Consider the following 22,483-nt stretch of genomic DNA (forward strand, 5'->3'; position numbering starts at 1 on the left):
AGTAGGTCCCTTTGCCTTTGGGCCTGGGTTGAAGCCGCGTATCGTGGTGGGAGTGTGTAGCAGAGGAGGCTGTTCACCATATTTTAGCTGGGAAGCAAAAAGAAGGGCCTGGAGTCCCAGTGTCCCCTTCAAGAGCACACCTCCAGCGACCTAGGACCTCCCACTCATCCCGTTCTCGAGGCGTTCCGCTACCTCCCAACAGCACCAAGCCTTTGACACACGCGGGGCACTCGTATCCAAACCCCAGCACTCGCCTGCATCCCAGCTCCCCTGTCCCATCCAATTTTAGGGGTTTCTCTGGTGACGTGAGTCTTTCTGCTGGAGACGGCTGGGGTACGGGAGGTCAGGATGCGCCGGGAGCTGCATGTGCAGCTCCTTCAGGTCGCAGAGCTCTGGCTCCGCAGGTCTCCAGCTTTCCCTCCCTCCACCTCAACTGTCTGTGGCAGGGGCCTGTCAGCGGTGGCACAGAGAACAAGAGAGGCACAGTTTGCTGACCTCAGGGCTGTGGGCTGAGCTGGGACACCAAGGCAGAGAAACTGGCCCTTGCTTACTTAGCGAGGAGGCCCGTGGCATCAGGCCGCCTGGTGTGAGCCGAAGGCCTGGGCTCTGGGCCACCCAGAAATCAGCCATCTGGAGCTCCTGTGCAAGCGGTCTTCTCTGTCCGTTTGCCCTCCCACCTAGGTCACAAGGACACTAATGATCACCTATGTGCCCACGGACATACAAGACCCAGAGATGGTCATCAAGCATTTCCAGTAAGTGGGGTGCATCGCCTCTCCCTGTACCCCTGCCTGGGTCCTCGAGGGGTATGAGTTAGCACAGGATGTTGGTGGCCCTCCCTGAACTCAGCTCAGGATCAGCTCTTCAGAATAGAGAGGAACTCCAGGGCTGGAGCCGGGTTCTGAAGCCAGGGATTTCCTGCATGGCTGGGTAAGAGGTGGGAGATGTTAATTTTCCTTTTTCATGTGGCTCCAGCTACTGAGCCCAGGGAGACCCTGCACCACAGGTATCTGGGACTCAGCATCTTGAGACCTCTTTGGTAAATTCAAGTTCCTGGCCCCAGGGACACTGTCCACTGAATCCATATGATCTTTCAGAGCAGCTCTTTCCTGGTCTTCAGTGGTTGAGGCCCTGCCCTGAGCCATGTTCTGGGCCACGTAAGAAGGATATGGTAACCCCTCAGCTTACCAGGATTCAGACCCTAAAGGTAGCAGGGCCTTAGGAGCAGGGATGGATTCCCTACAGCAAAAGGTGGGAATGCCAGGCAGTTGAGCTGTCCAGACTTGTGGGCTGCCATGTTGGGCAAGGTGAGGGAGCCCATCCTAGCCCGCCAGGCTGACTCAGCTTCTGTGTTTGTGGCTGCAGTGAGGCCTATCCAGGGTGTGTGGTGACCAGAGTCCACTTCTGCTATGATGTGAGGACGCTGATTGACTTGGATGATCAGAGGTGAGGCTGTGGCAGTGCCTGTCGGGATCTGGGTTGGGGGTGCAAGGGAGGATGGGCCTCCACTGACCAGAAGCTCCTTCCCCCGTGCCCACCTCTGACAGGCGCCATGCCATGCGGGGCCGGCTGTACTACACGGCCAAGGCCAAGAAGACTGGCAAGGTGATGATCAGGATCCACCCCTGCTCCCGCCTGTGCTTCTGCAAGTGCTGCACCTGCTTCAAGGAGGTAACTGGCCAGGGGTGTCACAGGGCAGGGAGGGGCTGGGGCCCTGGGGCTCCAGCCTTGCCCCTTGCCCACATCCTTGGACCTCAGTTCCCATTTGGATCTGCCCCAGGGTTCTGGGGCTTCGGCTCCGGCACTTCCCTCCCTTTCCGCTGTGTCCTGGCTCCCTGTGGAGCATGTAAGGAGGCCGAGAACTTTCTTGGGGCTGCCTCCAGGGCAACCTGGGGAGGCTTGCTCTTGTCTCCCTTTTGCTGCTGGACAGAAGGGCCAGGGAGAACGCCAAAGGCTGCAGTACAGTGCCAGGCCTCAGGCTTCCAAAGAGATAGAGCAAGGAGCAGGTGAAGATACCTGGCCCCACCTTGTCCCCCAGTCACTGACTAGAAGGGATCTTGGGACTTGGACTCCGTTTCAGGGCAGAACTGGACTCCAACCAGACCAGAAAGAAAGCGGCGTCCCCACCACCCCTCTGACAAGCTACACATTGTGCTGTCTCTGTGGTCCAAGTCTGCAACACCCTCTACCCCCGCTATACCCCCCGTCCCTGGGTCTGAGGCAGGGAGTGCATGGCAGAGCCAGCCTCTGCTTGTGCTAGAGGTGGCTTCAAGACCCACCCCCCCCCGGGCTGCTGTGCAGAAGGAGGCCTCCCCAGCTCTGAGGGCTGTCTCTCGCCCCAGGTAGATGCAGAGCAGTATTACAGCGAGCTGGAGGAGCAGCTGACGGATGAGTTCAACGCTGAGCTCAACCGCGTCCGGCTGAAGCGTCTCGACCTGATCTTCGTCACCTTCCAGGATTGGAGGATGGCAAGGAGGTAAGTGCAGCACCGTAGCCTCAGCCCCACCCAGGCCTGAGGATGCACCGCTGCTTCTCCAAGGCTAGCCCTCTCACCACATTCCAGCCTAGGGGAGGAGGAGAGAGCCTCCTCACTGCTTCCATATTCTGACCTCACTGCCCTGCTCCTTGCAGGAGCCGCCATCTTGCTTTCCAGAGCACGGCTGTTCCCATGTCCCCCAGCTGCCAGGGCTCTGCTTATCTCCAGGGTTGCCCAGGCACTGGGCTCCTTACTCCATGTGTCCCCGTTTCAGTAGGAGGTAGTCACCATAGCCTTTGCCTCTTCCGGATCTTGCCAAGATTGAGAGCCATTTTACCCTCATCACAAACCCATGCCCCTCTCCCTCACCACAGCGAGTGGGGAGAGGAGCCCCCCTTGCCCCATCTCCTCTCCACCATAGGCATCCCCATATTCATGGTCCTACAGTCACCCCCCTCTTCTCTCCCAGCCTCTGGCAGTCCCCCCTCAGTAAGAAGTGAATTAAGTTCATTCTGGAATGTTCCAGAAGGATCCTCAGAGCTGGGCTAAACAGAAGGGAAATCCAGAATCAGTCTCTGAAGGATTGTGAGGGTCCTCCTCTTCTGGTGGGAGCCCAATAATCTAAGGCACTACATCCCTACCCACCCCAGACCTACGAAAGAATAGTGGAACATCTTAGATTTTAGTCACAAATAATGGCACAGTTTTACAAATTACTTACACTCTGAAACTTCTTGTCTAATTTTGTCATTGATATCTGCCCTGTCCACCTCCCAGAGGGTTGACGAGGATGTTATGTTTATATATATACACACACATATATAAAATCTAGTCAACGTGCATGTTATATAAAGCAGTATACCTATATAAGATAATACCATTCACTTCCTGAGACATTGCCATTTGGTAGAGAGGATCCGAGGCTTGGTTACAATAGAATTCGAGTTAGAAGGTCCAAGATGAGGCTCTAGTGCAGTACCTGCCCCTTTTCGGATCTATCTTGAGGCACCTCACTTTAGGAAACTGTGAGATTGCGAGTCACCAGAGAGCACAGTGCCAGGCACACAGGAAGAACTCAATAATTGGTAGTCGTTATCATTAATATAAAGCTGACTCTAAGAGCCTCCTATCAACCTCAGAGGAAGAACAGGTCTGTGTGTCGCTGCTGCTAAGGGGAAGGCAGGATCTGAGAACTGTCCCTCCCTCCCTTTCCTGGACAGTCGAGGCTCCCTGGCATGCCCCTACCCTCGGACCCTGCACCTTAGAAGCTGTCCACTCTAAGTCCTGGGAGACATAGCCACGGCTTCAAGTTTCTCCAGGAAGTGGAGTGCCCACCTGCAGGACTGCCACAGTGACCCTGAGACCCTGGCCTGTGGCCTTCCTAAGCCCGCCTCCATCCCCAGACCTCTGTCTCCTCCCCTTCTCCCACCTCTGCAGCATCCTGGAAGATTACAAGTACGTCCAGTGTGGCATGCACCCCCAGCAGTCCTCAGTGACCACCACCGTCAAATCCTACCGCTGGAGGGTCATTCACGCCCCACACCCCAAAGACATTATTTGGTAAGCCTCCTCTGACCCCCTCTCCTCTGAGCAAGACTGTAGAAGGCACCAGGACAGAGCCTCTCTCCCCACCTTATGGCCAGCAGAGGCTCCACCAGGACCAGCCCAGCACTGTCCAAATACAGCCCCGGCTAAGCTGTGCCATGTACTTCCTGAGCACCGCGAGCCTCGGCCCACCCCCAGGCACCCAACCCCTGGGGAAATGTCCCAACCTTCACAAGTGGTGTGACTAAGGGGAAAGCCAAGGGGCCCGTGGCACACAGGTCTGTGTCCAGGAGCTGAATTAGACCAGGGCAGCCCGGGCCACAGCTGGCGTGCTGGGAAGAGCAGGTGAGCTCTCCCCGAGGGCTCGGACCCAGGGCCCTAAGCGCACCCCCTGCTCCATCCCTCCCTAGGAAACACCTGTCCATCCGCCGCTTCAGTTGGTGGGCCCGCTTCATCGCAATCAACACCTTCCTCTTCTTCCTCTTCTTCTTTCTCACCACGCCTGCCATCATCATCAACACCATCGACATGTACAACGTCACCCGCCCCATCGAGAAGCTGCAGGTGCCTCCTCTGCTCAGGCCAGGCCTGGGGGCCCCAGGGAGATCAAGGAAGAACTCAGGCGAGGATGGGATGGTGGGCCCACCGGGACAGGGCTGCAGAGCCTGGACGCCACCAGCACGGTGGCGGTGGAGTGGCGTCAGCGGTGGGGCAGAGTCTCCTGTGTTCCAAAGGAGACCGATGTGGGTCGTTAGTCCTCTTAGAGGTAGAGGCCGGAGAGGAAACGGAGAGTGGAGGCAGGTCCTGGGGACAGGCGGTCCTGTCAGTGTGGGCTTGGAGGCCTCCATTCCAGTCCGTCACTCCAGGCCATTTGGGGGTTCAGAGGGCATGGCAGGTGCGAACAGCTGTGCTCTCCCCAAGCTTTCTCCAAGTTCCCGATAGGTCTGAGGATGAGAAAGAGTAGGATAACTCCCAACACAGCCCTAGGAGACAAGTGGGACCTTCAGATCTGTCTCCACCTCCCTCACCTCCAGATACCTGCCTTCCAGGCTGGGAGTTCGGTAGGAGCCATCCCGGAAGTTAGAGGCTGCCTCCATCTGGGAGGGTAGTTCCAAGGAAGCGCTGGCCTGATTCCCAGTCCTGTGGCCTCCATGCTGATTTAATGAGCTAGAAGTCAGTTCCTTCCATTTTATCCCCTTCCATGTTTCCAGCAACACACACGCATACACACACGCACACACTCACACACACACACACTCACACACACACTCACACACTCACACACACAGTCACACTCACACGCACAGTCACACTCACACGCACACACTCTCTCACACACACACTCACATGCACACACACACACACACGCTCACACACACACACACACTCACACACGCTCATACACTCACACACACACGCACACACACACACACACACACGCTCACACACACGCTCATACACTCACACACACGCACACACGCACACACACTCTCACACTCACACACTCTCTCTCACACACACACACACACTCACACACACAGTCAAGCCACATCACTTTTTTTGCTTACTTTGTCAACTCCGCAGCAGGCCTCAGGCCGCACGCATGCTGGGTGCCCCCTGCTCTCCCTATCCCACCCTCCCTGCTTCCCTGGCTACTCAAGCCCGTCCCTAGGCAGCGTTGTCTCTCTGAGCTGTGAGACATGTGCCAGCAGTTGGTAACTCGCTCGAGGAGGCTCAGGCTGCCTCTCCGGGGATCTCAGCACTGCAGGCCATGCCTGAGGGGAACTCCACCTGGCCTTGGGGTATCAGCCTCTGCCTCCCCCAGCCAGGAGAACTCCTGCCAGGAAGGCCCCTGAGGAAGCTGGGCCACTGCACGGCGTCATAGAAAGCAGGCCTGCTCTCGGACTGAGCGGGAGGTGGAGAGCAGGGCTAGGGGAGAGGCCGGGGGGCCGCAAGGGAAGGGGCTTGGTGCACTGATGTCTCCCCTGCCCTGCTGCTCCGCCCCTACAGAGCCCGATTGTGACCCAGTTCTTCCCCTCCCTGCTGCTCTGGGCCTTCACGGTGATAATGCCTCTGATGGTCTACTTCTCTGCCTTCCTCGAGGCCCACTGGACCAGGTGAGCAGGGCCGCCTCTCCCAGCCCGGCCCTTGACTCCAGCCTCTCCCCCTTCCCTAGTCCCTACCAGCCTGGTGCCAGAAAATTCTAGTGGATATGGGATGGTTTTCATACCGGAAACACCCTGAAGCCAGCAGGTGTTTTCTCTATGGACAGGTGTGCTGGGCTGTGTCTGGGCTTCTGGCCTTGAGGCCACCACCTAAGGGATGGGAGGCCAAAACCAAGCCCTCCTTGGGCTGCTCCCTCAGCCCCCAGCCACGTACGAGGGATGGAACCGTAGGCATGAGCTAGACAATGCCAGGAATTTTAGGCAGAAAGCACAGGATGAAAACCCTGCCTGCCAAACACCAGGCAGGCAGCCGAGGGGCCCAGCAGCCCGGAGGCTCCATCTGCCTGGAGACATCGGCCCACACCCTGTGGACATTCGGAACAATCAGGAGGTTTTCCCGCTTGTTCGCCCTGATGCTCCCATGGTAGTAATTAGTCGGGGACGAGTATTTGCCATTTCCTGAGCAAGTGGCACTGCTTTGGCTTAATAGCTACATGGGTCTCAGAAGTGATTCCCACCAGGCCTGGTGGTGCACACCAGTAATCCCAGCGGCTCAGGAGGGTGAGGCAGGAGGATCACGAGTTCAAAGCCAGCCTCAGCAACTTAGCAGGGCCCTAAGCAACTCAGGGAGACCCTGTCTCTAAACAAAATGTTTTAAAAAGACTAGGGATGTGGGTTAAGCACCCCTGGGTTCAATCCCTGGAACCAAAAAAAAAAAAAAAAAAAAAAAAAGTTATTCCCTGCACCAAAAGTTCCGATCATTTATCAGGCAGTAAGCCTGAAGGTTTGCCCTAACAGAAATCCTTACTGGCCCTTCCTCTGGCCAAGAACAAGGTTTATACTGATTAATAAAATTCTTGCAAGTATCCCCTTCCCCTTTCTGTGCCCAGGGCAGACAACACTGGTGGCTCTCCTCTGTAACTAGACCTTTGGTTCTTCTTATGTCTCGTGCACTGGTGAGCATCTCTCTTGGTTTCCTTCTAGATCGAGTCAGAATCTGATCATAGTGCACAAGTGCTACGTCTTTCTGGTGTTCATGGTGGTCATCCTGCCTTCTATGGGACTGACCAGGTACTCCCGACTACCCCTCCTCTCCAGCCAGGCTCACCCTAGAGTTGAACCTACTCTTTCAGATACTTTAGGCCCACCTGTCATTGCAGCAAATCCTAGCTTGAGCCAGGCATGCAAACTAACGGTCAGCCATGAACTCTGCCCGAGCTGGGCAGACCAGGCGTGCCTACCAACTGACTGGCAGCCCAAGGGCAAGCACACAGCCAACGTGTGGTGGACTTTCAGAAAAGGGAGAGTGCTGTGGGAAAAAATGACTGGCAAAGCTTTGTGGGCAGAGGTGGACTTGAGGTGGGAAGGCCAAAGGGTTAGGGGCGAAGGCAGCCCAGCGTTCAGAAGGACGAGGGGCAGATGACTGGCCAGCTAGAGTCAAGCAAAAGTCTATGGAGATTGGCCAAGGGAAGATGGAAGGAAGGAAGCCCGACAGGGGAGTTGAGCCCTGGGTTTCACTCACAGGCTTGGTCACTAAAGGGCTGGCCTTCTTCTTGCTTCTAGTTTGGACGTCTTTTTCCGCTGGCTCTTCGACATCTACTATTTAGAGCAGGCGACCATCCGGTTCCAGTGAGTACTCCCACACCTTCCTCAGGGCTTCTGTGTGTCCACACCAGGTGGGTGTGCACACTCGTCCCCGAATCCAATACCTGCATAGCTCAGGGCTGTTCAGAGATGCACCTGAACTCTCACTGGGCAGCCTTGGAACTTTCCGGGGCTGGGGACCCCTTTGGCAATCTGGAGCATCCAGGAATCCCTTCTTGGAAGGATGTTTTGGTAATCATTGTAGATATATAGGAAGTTGCCCCTGCCAGATGTACAGGGTGGGGTCCCATGTGCCCTTCATCCACTTTTCCCTAATGGTAGCATTTTGCATGACAATAGTACAATATAAAAACAGGAGGGTGACATTGGTACAATGCCCAGAACCTGTTCAGATTTCTCCAGTTTCACATGTGCTCTGAATGATGTCTCTAAGTGTGCAAAGTACAGGGATTGCAAAGAAAACCAGTTATAATGAAATACAATTACCAAGCTGGGCACAGTGGCACACACCTGTAATCCCAGCAACTCAAGAGGCTGAGGCAAGGAGGATCACAAGTTCAAGGCCAGCCTGAGCAACTTATAAGGCCTTAAGCAACTTAGACCTGTCTCAAAATAAAAAATAAAAAGGACTGGGAATGTGGCTCAATCGTTCAGTGCCCCTGGGTTCAATCCCTGGTACAAAAAGAAAGAAAAGAAAAGAGGAAAGAAAAGAGAAAGAAAAAAGAAATATGATTATCAAAATATTTTAAAAATCATCACCTCGCCCCAACCAAAATGGCAATTATCAAGAATAAAAGTAACAATAAATGATGGCAAGGATGTGGGGAAAATGTACACTCATACCTTGTTAGTTGGATGGCAAATTAGTGCAACTACTCTGGAAAGCAGTGTGGAAATTCCTCACAAAACTAGGAATGGAACCACCATATGAGCCAGTTATCCCACTCCTCGGTATACGCCCAGAAGAGTTAAAATCAGCACACTACAGTGACACAGCTACATCAATGTTTATAACAGCTCAATTCACAATAGCTAAGCTATGGAACCAACCTAGATGCCCATCAACAGATGAATGGATAAAGAAATTATGGTATATATACACAATGGAATATTACTCAGTCTTAAGAATGAAATTATGGCATTTGCAGGTAAATGGATGGAACTGGAGAATATCATGCTAAGCAAAATAAGCCAATCCCCCAAAAAACCAAAGGTCAAATGTTCTCTCTGACATGTAGATGCTAACCCACAACAAGGTGGGAGAAGGAATAGAAGTTCAGTGGATTAAACAAAGGGGAATGAAGGGAAGGGAGACGGGATAGGACTAGGAAAGACCGTGTAGTGAATCTGACGTAACTTCCTCTGTAATGTACATGAATACACCACAGAGAATCTCAATATCATGCACATCCCACGCCTGGGCTCCTCATTAGAGTAAGACATATTCCATGATTGTATAAATATATTGAAATAGATGCTACTGTCACGTATAACTAAAAAGAACAAATTAAATTTTAAAATAAAAGCTACCATTCCTGAAAAAAAAAATCATTTTAGAAATCAAATTTGTGACACGGTCTTTATTAACACATCCATTACAAGATAATGCATTGTAAATACAGACAAGTAAAAGTTACACGTTATTGTTTTTTAAAGTCATCTGTGTGAAAGTTGATATTATTGGAATAAGAACATTAGATTGAAGGGGTCTTTCATAAGACAATCTGCAGACCATGCTGACCCTCCAGCCAATTTTTTTTGTTTTGTTTTGTTTTGTTTTTGGTTACAAGAGTTGAGAATCCCAGTTTTCAAAGATACATTGCAGACGGCATCAAGCTTCCATAGCAAGCTCTCCTAGGCGAGGCCAGAGCTCGCCAAGTTCAACTGTTGTCATAATGAGGTTCCCCCCCAGCTAAATGGGATCATCTTCGATCAGGCCAATTTCCTCAAACAGCTTCAGTATGAGAAAGAGGCTTGTGAGCAGGACTCAGCCGAATGCCATCCAGAAAGAGCGGATTCTCAGGGAGTGCTACAGCGGGTCTTGGGGGCTCACCCTCTTTCCAAGGAAGTTAACATCGTCGTGCGGACAGGGACCCTGGGAAGTCACTGAGATGCTTGGACCTCCGCATTTTAAAACACCCTGAGGGCTGTATTTCAGCGTGACAGGTTTTCTTTGTGGTCATGCATTCTGCACATTAAAGACACCCACTCAGGGAAGGTGGGCTGCTGGGGCGGCTCCAGCTGAAGTTGGCCAGCTCCCTCAAGGGCACCCTGCGACCAGGAGAATCGTGACCACGGGTAACTTAGCAGCGTGTCTCAATCATCATGTTGAAATGGTGATGAGTGCCCATGACGTTGTCAAAGGTCAGTGGTGACGGTGACGCCATTTCAGCTGGAGACGGAGCCACTCGGTGGCCGACCTTCCTGCGGTTCGTGGCCCCCATCCTTAACGGAAGGAAATGCTAAATTTCAGTGAGAGATCAATGAAAAGAAAGCTGCGATCTCTCCCAGCATTCCGAGGCTGTGGGCCCAGCTCCACTCTCCAGCGGTGCAGCACGCCCGTGAACTGAGTCCTCACACACCCACGTGAACCTCGGAGGCTACGACCTCATTAGGGGCTGTGACCTGCGGGGCCTCCGTGGCGCACAGGCCATCGCTGGTCAAAATGTGGTTTTGCAGCACATGACCTGAAACTTCAGCCTCCTTGTCTGCACGCCCACGCCCTCGGCTGTGTCCTCTCTCCTCCTCCCTCCCCTATCCCCTGGCTTGTCACTGTCTTCCGCTCTCCCCCGCTGCCCAGGTGTGTGTTCCTGCCAGACAATGGCGCCTTCTTCGTCAACTACGTGATCACAGCGGCTCTGCTCGGCACAGGCATGGAGCTGCTGCGCCTGGGGTCCCTCTTCATGTACAGCACTCGCCTCTTCTTTTCCAGATCGGAGCCAGAGAGAGCCCACATCAGGAAGGTGAGGCCCAGCCCTTCCCGGAGCACAGCCCTTAGTTTCTCTTGGGGGGGGACCAGGACGGGGAAGGGGGGGAGCTGCCAGGAGCACCGAGGGACCCAAGGTGGAGGCCTCGTGTGGACAGGTGGCTTGGCCTCCAGGGTTGGAAGGGGGTGCACTGAGCTGCCAGCCAGCTCTCAGGAGAAGCCAGAGAAGCAGTCGAGCCAGGGGTCCAGGCAACCTCCAGGTGACCCCTGCCTTCTGCCCTAGAACCAGGCCATAGATTTCCAGTACGGGCGGGAGTACGCGTGGATGCTGAACGTCTTCAGCGTGGTGATGGCGTACAGCATCACTTGCCCTATCATCGTGCCTTTTGGTGAGTCGGCTTTGAAGCCCACCCAGGACTGCATGCCCTCAGGCTGGGAGGAAGAGCCCACATCAGGCTACCTCCTGGAGCACGAGGAGACCTGGGACAGCCGGTGGTGGGGAGGCAGCAGGGGCAGGGCCAGGCGGGGCTGAGGCCAGCTGGCTGCTTGGCTGGCAGGGCGTTTACTGAGTGAATGCTGGACTGGGTGACTTTGTCAAGCTGGTAGGATGGGGTCTGGGGCTCAGAGGAAGCTGTGGGCCTGGAGGTCAGTCTCTCGGGCTCGCATGATTGGCTCTTGTTGCTCTGACAGCTCAGAATCTGGCTTCTCAGACCTGCAGAGACCTTGGGGGGCTCAGGTCTTGACCATCAAAGTAGCCGCTGAATGGCTCCCCATCTTTCACCCTCCCCAGGGCTTCTCTACCTGTGCATGAAGCACCTCACGGACCGGTACAACATGTACTACTCCTTCGCACCCACCAAGCTCAACGAGCAGATCCACATGGCCGCCGTCTACCAGGCCATCTTCGCACCGCTCTTGGGTCTGTTCTGGATGCTCTTCTTCTCCATCCTGCGAGTAGGTGGGTGCCAAGGCTGCGAGGTGATCCCACCTCTGCTGGCCCCACTCCTCTGTGGGTCCCTCGACATCAGCTCTGTTAGAGGAGAAAAGCTCAGGGGGAGCAAGGAGTTACCAAGGTCAGCGAGTTCTCTGAGCCTACAGGGTCTTGGGAGAGAATCCATTGGTATGGATTTGGGTTTGGGTGAGAAACGTCACATGCCTTCATTCCAAATCCAGGCTGAGAGGAGGTAGAAGAGTAGCTCCTGGGGACTCAATTCCCACGACATTTCTTCTGGGATCCTCTAAGGTGCCAGGTTCTATGGGTCTGCCAAAAATCCAGAAGAGTAGTCAGATCCTGGCAGCCAGCTTGTCCCCGACTCTGTCATCACACAGGGCAGCCAGAGACACCTTCATGGAAGTGACCGCAGACCACAGACTGGACCTCCCCAGGCTTTCCTCCCCTTCGAGTCACCTGTGCCACTAGGCAGCCACCAGCCCACTGCCCTCCTTCAGCCGGGGAGGGAGAGCAACAAGAGGGAGCACGTTGGGCTACTGTTAATTCACAAAATCATGACCATCCGTGTTACACCCTTCAGTCCTGAATCCTGAGCTTCCCCCTGAACCTTATGTTCTGGGTCTTTCCTGTGTGAACACCTGCCTTTCAACGGCTGCCTCAGGGGCAACTGGCCATCAGCTCTCCATTTTTGGATGTGGAGGTTGTTTATCATTTTGTATTCTTGCACAACCACTGTGGTAAGCACCATTAAGCAGTCACCTTGGACTGTGAAGGACCACTTTCCATACTTACCTAGTTAGAAAACTGCTGCTATTCAAAAGGAACCAAATATTCCCATGTAGAATATAGATGACTTTTGAATTCTAGATTGCTTTTCAGTGCCCTTAGCACAGGTCATGCTCAGACTTAGCATGCTCAGTCTGGGCTTGCATGGAAAGGTAGAGGTCAGAGACTGTGTTTGGGGGTAGTGACAGAAATGGCAACTCACAGATACCCAGGGACCATGGTAAGAGAGGTAACTGACTGGTCAAGAAGAATTCAAGGAGGACATGTTTAATGGGCTAATGTGGATACTTAATCAAAAAAATTTTTTTTTGATACTGGGGATTGAACCTAGGGTTGCTTAATCTCTGAGCCATATCCTCAGCCCTTTTTTATATTTCATTTACAGATAGGGTCTTGCTATGTTGCTGAGGCTGGCTTTGAACTTGCAATCCTCCTGTCTCAGTCCCTTGAGCTGCTGGGATTACAGAATCAAAACTTTTTTTTTTCATGGAATTCACAAGATACCAAATTCTGAACGGGCCAAGGAAAACAGAGGGATGATGTCATCAGAACTCATTGATCTCCGTTCTTCTCAGGGTCTCTGCCCTTAGCTCAAAGCCCCTTGGGAGGTACTGAGATGGTTCCCAGCTACCTGCCAACCATCTCAACGGTAGCCGTCCACCCACAGATCCTCTGCGCCACGGTCACTGCCTTTTCTTCTTGGCAGGTTCCCTCCACAACATCACCTTCTTTTCCCTGACCACCCTTATCGTTTCCATGGTAATCGCCTTTTTTGGCATTTTTCTGGGGAAGTTTCGGACAGTCAGTGACTATGAGGTGAGTTGCTAGCCTGCCCTTCCTGCACGGGTTCTCCCTGCCCCTGCGGACAAGCTCCGGGACGCCCTCCCGGCCCAGCCCCCAAGCACCCCGTAGCAGGAGTGTCTGGCCCTTCTCTTGGGCTGGGTATGCGCATGCTCACCCTGCCCTAGCTCAGGCCGGCCCCCTCCAGAAGCCTCTGCCCTCTCCTTTGCTGGCACCTCCTCCAACAGCAGGCTGCTGGCCTGCCCCTCCTACCACGTGAGTCCAGTGCCGCCACCGGGCCTGAGCGCCATTCCAAGGGCTGAGAGGCAGGTGAGGGTGGGGGCGGCGGACAGAGGTCATCTCACCTTGGAGAACCCCAGGTCAGGAGCTGGAGGCTCTGGCTCTCTGGCAGGGCAGCCCAACCTAATCATTAGGCCACGTAGGAAAAGGGAGCCCACCCATGTCCTCCCAGGGCCATGGCAGCAACTCCGTCTGTATCAGCATTTCCCAAAGCGGATTCTGCCCAGGGAACTGGAATGATTTCCAGCGGCCCAAAACATAACCTTCTACTTTTATGTCACGTATTTATTTTTCCAGTTAGCTTTCTGCTATGGCGCCTGGTTTTGTTTATAACAGTGAACTGTTTCCTTTTCAAATGAATGTGATGTAAAGGAAAGAAAGGTGGTTGTACCGGCTGACACCTGCTGAGCTGGCAGAGCGAGCTTCCCTTTTGCTTCTGGTGTCTGTGTCTGAGGCTCTCTACACAGGCACCTACTGCCCTCATGCCTGGCCCTCCTGCCCCATCGCTGGCCAGAGTGCCACACTAGAGGAGGGCCAGAGTGAATGACGACACCCCTGCCATCTCTAATACAACAGTGTCACGGGATCTGGTTGCCCGGATGTCACTCTAGAGAGGGAGGGTGGCAGGGAACCTGGACTGGATGAGTTTAGGACTCCTTCCAAACCCAGTAGAGGGACACGCTAACCCCTAACTGGGGTTCCATCATTGAACCCCAATTTCAACCCAGCTTGCTTCCCCCTTTATGATCCTGGGAAGAGAACATTCCAGAAGGGACTCCCAGCATCCTCGCCCTCTCCCCGTCCCCTTGGGCTTCTGCCCTTCCCTCTGGGCTGAAGTTCTGGGAAGACAGGTGATTAAGTGCTGTGTGGCAGGCGAGAGGCCCAGGCGCGGGGCCAGGCCCTCTGATTGTGAGGGAACGGGGGCAAAGAGCAGCCCCCAACCCACCTCCCTCTCCCTGCTGCAGCCCCAGGAGGAGACGGAGACAGTGTTTGACATGGAGCCAAGCAGCACGTCCTCCACACCCACGTCCCTTGTGAGTCTCCACCTTCGCCCTGGGGACAGGTCAGGAGGGCGGTGCCTACAGGGGTGGCCTACTCCAGCAATGTGGGGGGGCACCAGCATTAGTGCCCGTCCTGGGTATTGGGGAGGAGGAGCCGGGGCCCCTGGGTTCCCTCCTCTGACGCAGCAGGACTCGGCCCAGGTCCAAATGCTGCCGTGGCCCTGGCTGAAGAGCCGGGAGATGAGAAGATCCATCAGTTACTCGACAGTCTCTAGAAGGCACCCAGAGAGGAGGCAGCCAGAGAGGATGTACCGGGTCAGGGGGATCCCGATCTCAGAGACCTCATTCGTGTAGAGGGGCATGCTGGGGCTCAGCCTCAGGACCCAAGGCTGCCTCCAGGGCACAGGTGCCAGGCAGAGCGGCGCAGACAGAGCTGCAGGGAGCTATTGGCGGATGCACCAAATGGTAAGGCAGGAACAGCACCAGATGAGTGAGCCCGTGAGGAGCCGAGGCAGACTCAGAGTCAGGCGCCAGGGGGCCGGGTGTGAGCTGCCATGCCACGTGGCTGGGCCTGCACAGCAAGAGCACTGACCCGCACCCCTGCACCAGTGCGCGTGCAGAGCCACCGAGGTGTGTGCTGAGCCTGGGTACCAGGCTGTCCATGCCCAGGTGCTAGGCACCTTGGAGGAGCACCGAAGAAGGGTGCCTGCTGGCCGGGGCACTTGGGAAAGCTCCCCAGAGAAGGGGACAGCTCCTGTCACTCCAGGAGTGGAAGGAGGGTTGCCGGGTGAAACAGGGTTCGAGAAGCGCGTTGGAGGAAGAGGAACAGCCTGTGCCGAGGCCGGAAGAGAGAATCTGGAGTGCGTAGGGAAGTGGAAGGCAGCGCTCTGCATAGTGGACAGGAGGCGTGAGCCAGCGGGCAGGGCCTGTGGGAGACCAGGCTTTCTCTAGTGGTCAGCAAGGCTGGGCAAAGGGCAGAGACAGAGACAGACAGCAGAGGTGACACGCCCACCCACGTGCACACAGAGCTGCCAGAACTCCAGGTTCGCCTCACTTGGAAGGAAACCCTACTGACAGGGACGAACTGCCTCTGACAGGGAGGAGAGCAAGACTTCAGAGCAAGGAAGTCCCTCTCCCCGGGGGCCCTTCAAATAGGAATACGCTCATTCTGTTGGCAGAGTTATCAAAATCTTAGGAACCTGTGGCCGTTTTCTATCTTGATTTTTTGATAAAGCCATAAAATAGGGGGTTTTATTCCCAAAGGGAAACTCAAAAAGTAAAAAGTATTGGGGGTGCCAGGGCCTCCTACCTGCTAGGCAAGGGTTCTACCACTGAGCTACACCCCAATCCCCAACAGGCCAATTAATTTAGAGCACAGAGCATAAACCAAGGAAGTGGCAGAACAAAGTTTGAACCAGTTCAGTAAGACTGTAAAAACCTGTGGTTTAAAAAAAAAAAAAAAATTCACTAGTGGACTGGAGAGGTAGCTCAGTGGCAGAGTGGTGCAAGGCTCTGGGTTCAGTGCCCAGTACTACAAAAAAATTACTAGACTTTGTTATTTACTTACTTATTTATTTTTTGAGACAGGGTTTCGCTTTGTTGCCCAGACTGGCCTTCGACTCCAGGTTCAAGCAACCTCCTGCCTCAGCTTCCTGAATAGCTGGGAATACAGGCGCTCGCCACTGCTCCTGGCTTAGAATTTTTTAATCTTTCATTATGACACTATTATAGATAATTATGGGATAAAAACAGATAAGCAAGAATAAGTAAATAAAAAGTTCATATCTCTCTCACCAGAGATGATCACTGATACCCGTGGTGTATATGCTTCCTAATATTTATATATGCGTTTGTATCTCTTCTAGAAAATTGTACTCATAGATATGTAACTGTTTATATAGTTTTTGCTAAAATTACATGATACTCTACGTGTGGCCTTATAACCTGCATTTTAGTTAACAAATACTGTCTGGCCACGTATATATATTTTTATCTCTTCAAATACCCAATCCATATTCAAATTGCCCTAATAATTCCAGAAATTTCTTTTACAACTTGTCCAAACCAAGACTCAATCCAGCACCTGTGCTCGATTAATCTGACACCTGTGCCCCTTGTTGTTTTGTCCCTTTTATTTTAGGACGGTCCCTTTTCAGGACTTAGAGACACCAAGTCAGTAGCCCTGAGCATCCCACCTTTTGGATTTTCTGGTTGTGTCTTCACGTCCCCATGTGGCAGGTTCCACTACCTCCTACATTCCCTGGAAACTAGAAGTTCCATCCCGGGCTCGATAGGCTCAAGTTCAACATGGGGACTAGAATGCATGCTGGGGGGTGCTGTGCCTCACCCCAGGAACATCCCCTTTATTCCCATCAAACATGCTGGCAGGACTCCCCACCACCACCACCACGCAAATATTTATTCTTTTGTAGGAAAATAGTTCCCTTATCAGCTGAGGCTATTTGGATTTGGTGTCATTGAAATAAACTCCCAAGGAAAGGCTTAACTCTGACCTATAATTACCTATTTTCAAATTAAGGGTGACATGTTGATTTTTCCCTGGTACTTACTGCTTTTTCTAATCTGCAGCCCTCTCCAGCATTCCTGGGGCAGTTGCTGGGTTTGACAGGTCCCTCGACCCAGGTCTCGGAGGGCTGTCTGTTTCAGATTCCAATTCACAGGCCAGCCCCCCCACACACCCCTGGGAGTTCTGGAAGGCCCGTGGTGTTGTCTTTGAAAGTGCGCTAGCTCCAGATCCTCCAGATCCCAGCTCAGGGGAGCCCCTCGTCTCCCTGTGTTCAGCCTGACTGGGAACCAAGGATGAATGGAGCACGTTTAGAAAGAACTTAGGCTGGGAGTTAGGACGTGTGCCTCTGAACCGGCCCCAGGGGATCACGGGTGCTCGTGGGTGGGAGGGGTGGGCAGGAAACAGGCTGCCAGGGAGGAAGGAAGGGTTTGTGGCTTGAGGAGCAGAGGTGACCGGGTGGAGTGTGAGGGAAGAGGGTGTGCCCCAGTCCTCGCTCCCATGTGACCTTGCCCCCATCTCCCCTCTCTGTCCCGAGCAGCTCTACGTGGCCACCGTGCTTCAAGAGCCGGAACTGAGCCTGACCCCAGCCTCCTCCCCAGCCCGGCACACCTATGGCACCATGAACAGCCAGCCAGAAGAGGGAGAAGACGAGAGCGGTTTGAGGGGCTTTGCAAGGGAGCTGGACTCTGCCCAGTTTCAGGAAGGGCTGGAGCTGGAGGGCCAGAGCCAGTACCACTGATCAGGACTCCAGTCAGGGGCCAGGGGAGAACTGGCAGGGGGAGGCAGGAGGGCAGCCCGGCCTCCCCGCTCCCTCCCACAGACTTTGGGAAGCTCTGGATGGAGACATCTGCTGCCCGGCCTTGGCCACATGGAGACCCTGACCTGCTGACCACCCAGAACAGGAGGTTCTGGGAAGTGCCAAGGGATCCCGGGATGGGATGGAGAAGGCAAATGCCAAGTCTTGGGAGAGATGGCTGAAGCCCAGGACACAGACTGCGTGGTGGGTACCTTCCTGGGGTCAAGGTGGAGAAGGTGTGTATAAGGGAGGAGGCAGGAAGACGCCACCAAGGCTCTCCGGGGTCTCCCTCGCCCCTGCTCCAGCTGCCCTTCAGGGAGCTCCTGCTGCTCCACCCCCCAAAGAGGCAAAGGTATGTGCACTGGGCGTCACCAGGACTCTGGGGCATCTCAGCACAGGTTTCCCCGCAGGGGATCTGTAAAGGAGGGGACAGCTGGGACCACAGACTGAGAAGAGGTGACTGAGCCCTTCCTGTTCCTCTGCCCTTTGTGAGATGTCCCAGGAGCAGCAGGGAGGAGGCCCTTCTTTCTAATTCTGCAAGGGTAGCTGGGACAAGGTTCCCCAGGCTCATTAAACCAGACCTGTGTGCGTCCTGGTGAAGGAAACCATGGCTGCTTCTTGCTGGTTGCTATAAGGTGGGGCGGGGCAGAAACAGAACTCATAGAGGGGAGTCCTTTCCCCAGAACGTGGGGCAGTGGGAAAACGGTTACACCTCCCCAAGCCCTGGGGCTAAATAAGAAGATTCCCCAAAGCCAAAGAGATGGCCACTAAGTGCTTCCCCTGCCTCTCATCCATCTTGAGTGCTGGGTCCCCAGCCTGGCCAAGATGGGCGACAACTAAAGGCTTCAAAATGAAGGCACTGGCCATCCCCTGCCCTCCAAGTAGGATCCTTTCTCCCCTTTGGGGCTGCCCTGCACTGAAGACTGCCCAAGTGGCCTCCAGTGTGGCCCTGGCTCAGACACTGCAAAAGCTTCTAACAGTGACGTCACTCCAACGGGGATGGGGTTAGGGGAGAGGCGAGTCCCCCATGGAGGAGCCCTTTCTGGTGGGGTATGGATGACCTCCCAGAGCTGCCTCCCCGTGAGGGTTGGAGGGCTGAATCCTGAACAGAGATGGTGACCCTCAGCACCTCTGCCACCACCCGGGGTGGCGGGGCAGGGAGTACAGGCCTCTGCCTCTTGGGACAGGCTGCTGTCAGGACCACCATGCAGCTCAGCCAGGGTGGACATGGAGAAGGGCCTCCGGGGCCTAGTGAACCCCACAAGTTGAGCTGCATGGGGTCTGTGAGCCTCTTGAGCCCCCTCCTCCAGAGTCTGGCTCCCTCCCTGCTGCTGATCTGCTGCAAGTGACCCAGGCTCACCCCACCTCAGGGTCCCCACTGTCCCGGGCTCATGGCTCCCTGAGTGCAGATCACACAGGCCCGTTCCTCGCCTAACTCTGCCCACATCCCAGCCCCAGCTTCAAGCTTCGCCCCAGGTGAGAAGCAGCCTCTCAAGGGCAGACAGTGCTGTGACCCAGGGCTCAGCCCTGACACTGGCCTGGAGGATCTTTCCAGAGAGCTTGGGTCAGCTGGGGAGGAAGTTATCTTCCATCCCTTCTCCAGCTTGGATAAAGGAAAAAGTCTACCCATCCTGGCCCTAAGCACCCAGGTCCCACAGGGATGTCACCAACCAAGGAGAGGAAAGGACCCTTCTGTAGCAGAGTGGTCAAACCCAGAAGGGAGCTCTGCCCACAGTGAGAAATGACCAGCACCAGGCCCCGCCTGACCCTGTAGTGGCTCTTTGATACGTGGAGAGTATGGGGTGCTGCCAGAGGCTGGCTTGGGCCTGTCCTTCCCTGGGCACTAGTCTCGACTATACCTGCTGCTGGTCCCTCCCTGCAGCCCTGCTGGACCGTTGCTGCTGGTCCTGCCACTGGGCCTCCCCTCGTCCCCCACTCCCCTGAAGGCCATGGAAGCGTCACATGGAAAGGGTCCTGCAGACAACATGGCAGGATGGCTGGGGACGCCCATCTAAACCCGGGTCAAGTGCAACCTGGTGTGACTGTTGAGGAAGTGCCCGACTCTATTTGCTTTTCTGCTCTTCCTGGAGACCCAGGGCAATGGACAAGGTCCTGCTGAGCACGCTGGACCTCAACCTCCCACGGTCACTGGGGGTTGGGGGTCCTTCAGCTCCTCACATGCACACCACATCCAGGTCCTCCCTGGGAAACCCCCTCCTCCCCTCTCAGTCGACACCTGTCTTGGCTTGTCTACTGACATCCTGCCCTGCCCCACCCCAAATCCATCCACATAATCCTTTCTGGAGGGAGCTGCCTCTTGGGGGACCTGGTGTGGCCTAGAGCCTCCCAGAGGGGCCTCCCCAGGCCTTGAGTGGCCCCAGCCCTGCCTGCCTGTCCCTCAGCTGCCTCTGGAAGCAAAGTGCCTATCAGCAGCATTGCGTCCTCGGGGGCCCTGGAGGGGTCGTGGACTAACCTTGGCCACCACCACTAAAGGAATGTGCCAGAATGCTGAACCTTCTTGTTATCAATGCTATGACTGTGCCTTGAATAAATAAGTCCTCCCAACCTCTGCTGGCCTGCGCCTCTGCATCCGGGTCAGCCCAGCAGGGCCCCCCTCCACCTGCAAGGAACCGGAGCTCCTCGGGGTGTCCTCCCAAGGCCTCGGGCCTGGCACTACACCTCATGCATGACTTCTGCCCCTGGGGTCAGACCTGTCCCTCCTGCGAGCCTCTCCCCGCTGAGGCCATCCTCAGAGCCAGGGCTCCGACACCAGAGGAAGGCCCGGCAAGGGCCGCCTGGTCTGCTGGAGGGGCGGGAAAGTGCAGAGATGAGCAGACGCTGGCCCTGGAGTCATCCAGGAGACCCAAGGGCAGCCTCCCCAGAGCAACGGAAGCCTGGACAAGTGCCGGGCTCTGTGTGGGGACAGCTGGCCTCTGCCAGGGGTGGACTAGACTTCAGGTGGAGTCCCCATGAAGAGTGACAGTCAGCACCCAGGTCTACGTCTAATGGGGGACGAGGGGGTCAGGGAGAGCAGGGAGGTGTGGGGGACAAGCTGGGTCAGGACAGGACGAGAAACGCAACGGCCATCACACCTTTGGTAAGGAGGAGAAAACCGGTCCCTACCAGGGAAAATGTCTCTGGGTGGGAGACTTTGATTCTGGCCTTTCCTTCATCCAGCCGATGACCCTGGGCGGTTAAAGTCAGGGCAGGAGGCCAGGCACGGTGGTGCACGCCTGCGACCCCAGCTGCTCGGGAGGCAGAGGCAGGAGGATCGCAGGTTCAAGGGCAGACTGGGCAACTTAGACCCGGTGCAGTACAATAGTGTTTCATCTTGTAATTTTTTTTTCAAGACAATCTAAGTTGCTCAGGGCCTTGATAAGTTGCTAAAGCTGGCTTTGAACTTGGAATCCTCCTCCCTCAGCCTCCTGAGCTGCTGGGATTATGGGCCTGTGCCACTGCGCTCGGCTTTACAAAAAAATTTTAAAAGGTCTGAGTCTGTAACTGAGTAGTGCTGTGCCCTGGCTTCAGTTCCAGTACTGCAAAGAGAAAAAGGAAAGGCCATGCTCTGCCCCAGTTCTGAAGAGAGCAGACCCCTCCTGCCCAGGGTGCGGGAGGTTTCCTTCCCTCGGCTCCTGTGGGGACAGAGGATGGGTCTATGGGTGGTGGCCCAAGGACTGTCCACCACCACTGCCCTCACTGTGCCACTTCCTTCCTCTCAGGGTCCATCAGTGATGGACGGCAGTGGGTTTGGAGCTAGGGACCCTCCTTCTAGTCCCCCTCCCTGAAAACTATTCAAGTCAAGCCAGACGAAATGCACCAGGGCTGCTGAACGAAAGGGACAGCGGCACAGACTCCTGCCTGGGCTCGGGTCCATGGCTGCTGCAGGAAAGGGACCTCCTTCCGGGGCCGACACACTCCTTCAAACAGCTGCCCCTCAGGGTCTGCTCCCAGAGGCCAGCAGCCTCCATGGTCCCCAGATGGCAGGCCCTGGGCCATCTCTGGGTTCAGCTGCCAGGTGACCCCTGGGGCAACCGCCCCAGGGCAACCGTGGCACTGGAGGTAGCAGGTCTGTCCTGAGGAGCCCCCAGGCTGGGTCAGCTGCAGGTGTGCTCTCTGGAAGGCCCCGAGGCATGGGCTGGGGAGCTGGTTCACAGAAAGACAAGCCCCCGGGTTTGCCCAACAGGGCCGTGTGCTGAGAACTGGATGGTCCCTCAGCCTTGACAACCAGCAGGCTTCAGTGACTGGGCGCCTTCAGCCCAGCGGCAAGTGCAAGTCTCCTGAGAGATTCCTCAACCCGATGCCCAGACCCCATCCCTGAATAAACCCAAATTCCTGGGGTGGTGCCCTGTCACCTCTGTTTCCACAGACGTTTCTCAGCCAACTGTTGTGTGCAGGGAGAGGTAAGGAAGCTCAGCGTCTCACCACCCTGGGCATGACTTCTGTCACAGTGAGCAGTGACTATGTTTGGGCCACAGAGGGACACACCAGGCCTCGGGGGCCCTCTGACTACCTTGTCACCTGCAGCAACCGTGTGGAGAATCTCCTCTTCCCTCCAAACTCAGAGGCCAACGTGGCTTTCATGTCAACCTGCCCATTTTTATGCGACAGAAGGTTCAAGTGCAGT

At 55.2% G+C, this 22,483-nt stretch overlaps 1 protein-coding gene across 2 annotated transcripts in view; it reads left to right on the forward strand.

Annotated features, from left to right (window-relative positions):
* The window catches only part of Tmem63c (transmembrane protein 63C), a 67,057-nt gene extending 46,642 nt beyond the window's left edge, over window positions 1-20,415 (forward strand). For both annotated transcript variants that reach the window (XM_047535693.1, XM_047535685.1), the window contains exons 11-25: window positions 682-755; window positions 1,366-1,446; window positions 1,548-1,671; window positions 2,343-2,476; window positions 3,914-4,036; window positions 4,432-4,585; window positions 6,032-6,138; window positions 7,171-7,257; window positions 7,750-7,815; window positions 10,592-10,754; window positions 11,001-11,106; window positions 11,508-11,675; window positions 13,162-13,271; window positions 14,501-14,569; window positions 17,602-20,415. In XM_047535693.1, the coding sequence (XP_047391649.1) occupies window positions 682-755; window positions 1,366-1,446; window positions 1,548-1,671; window positions 2,343-2,476; window positions 3,914-4,036; window positions 4,432-4,585; window positions 6,032-6,138; window positions 7,171-7,257; window positions 7,750-7,815; window positions 10,592-10,754; window positions 11,001-11,106; window positions 11,508-11,675; window positions 13,162-13,271; window positions 14,501-14,569; window positions 17,602-17,802 (1,767 nt within the window). In that variant the 3' untranslated portion in view covers window positions 17,803-20,415. The remainder of the gene's footprint in view (window positions 1-681; window positions 756-1,365; window positions 1,447-1,547; window positions 1,672-2,342; window positions 2,477-3,913; window positions 4,037-4,431; window positions 4,586-6,031; window positions 6,139-7,170; window positions 7,258-7,749; window positions 7,816-10,591; window positions 10,755-11,000; window positions 11,107-11,507; window positions 11,676-13,161; window positions 13,272-14,500; window positions 14,570-17,601) is intronic.
* The last annotated feature ends 2,068 nt before the right edge of the window (window positions 20,416-22,483 follow it).

Source organism: Sciurus carolinensis, chromosome 2 (genome assembly GCF_902686445.1).
Source record: "Sciurus carolinensis chromosome 2, mSciCar1.2, whole genome shotgun sequence".
NCBI lineage: Eukaryota > Metazoa > Chordata > Mammalia > Rodentia > Sciuridae > Sciurus > Sciurus carolinensis.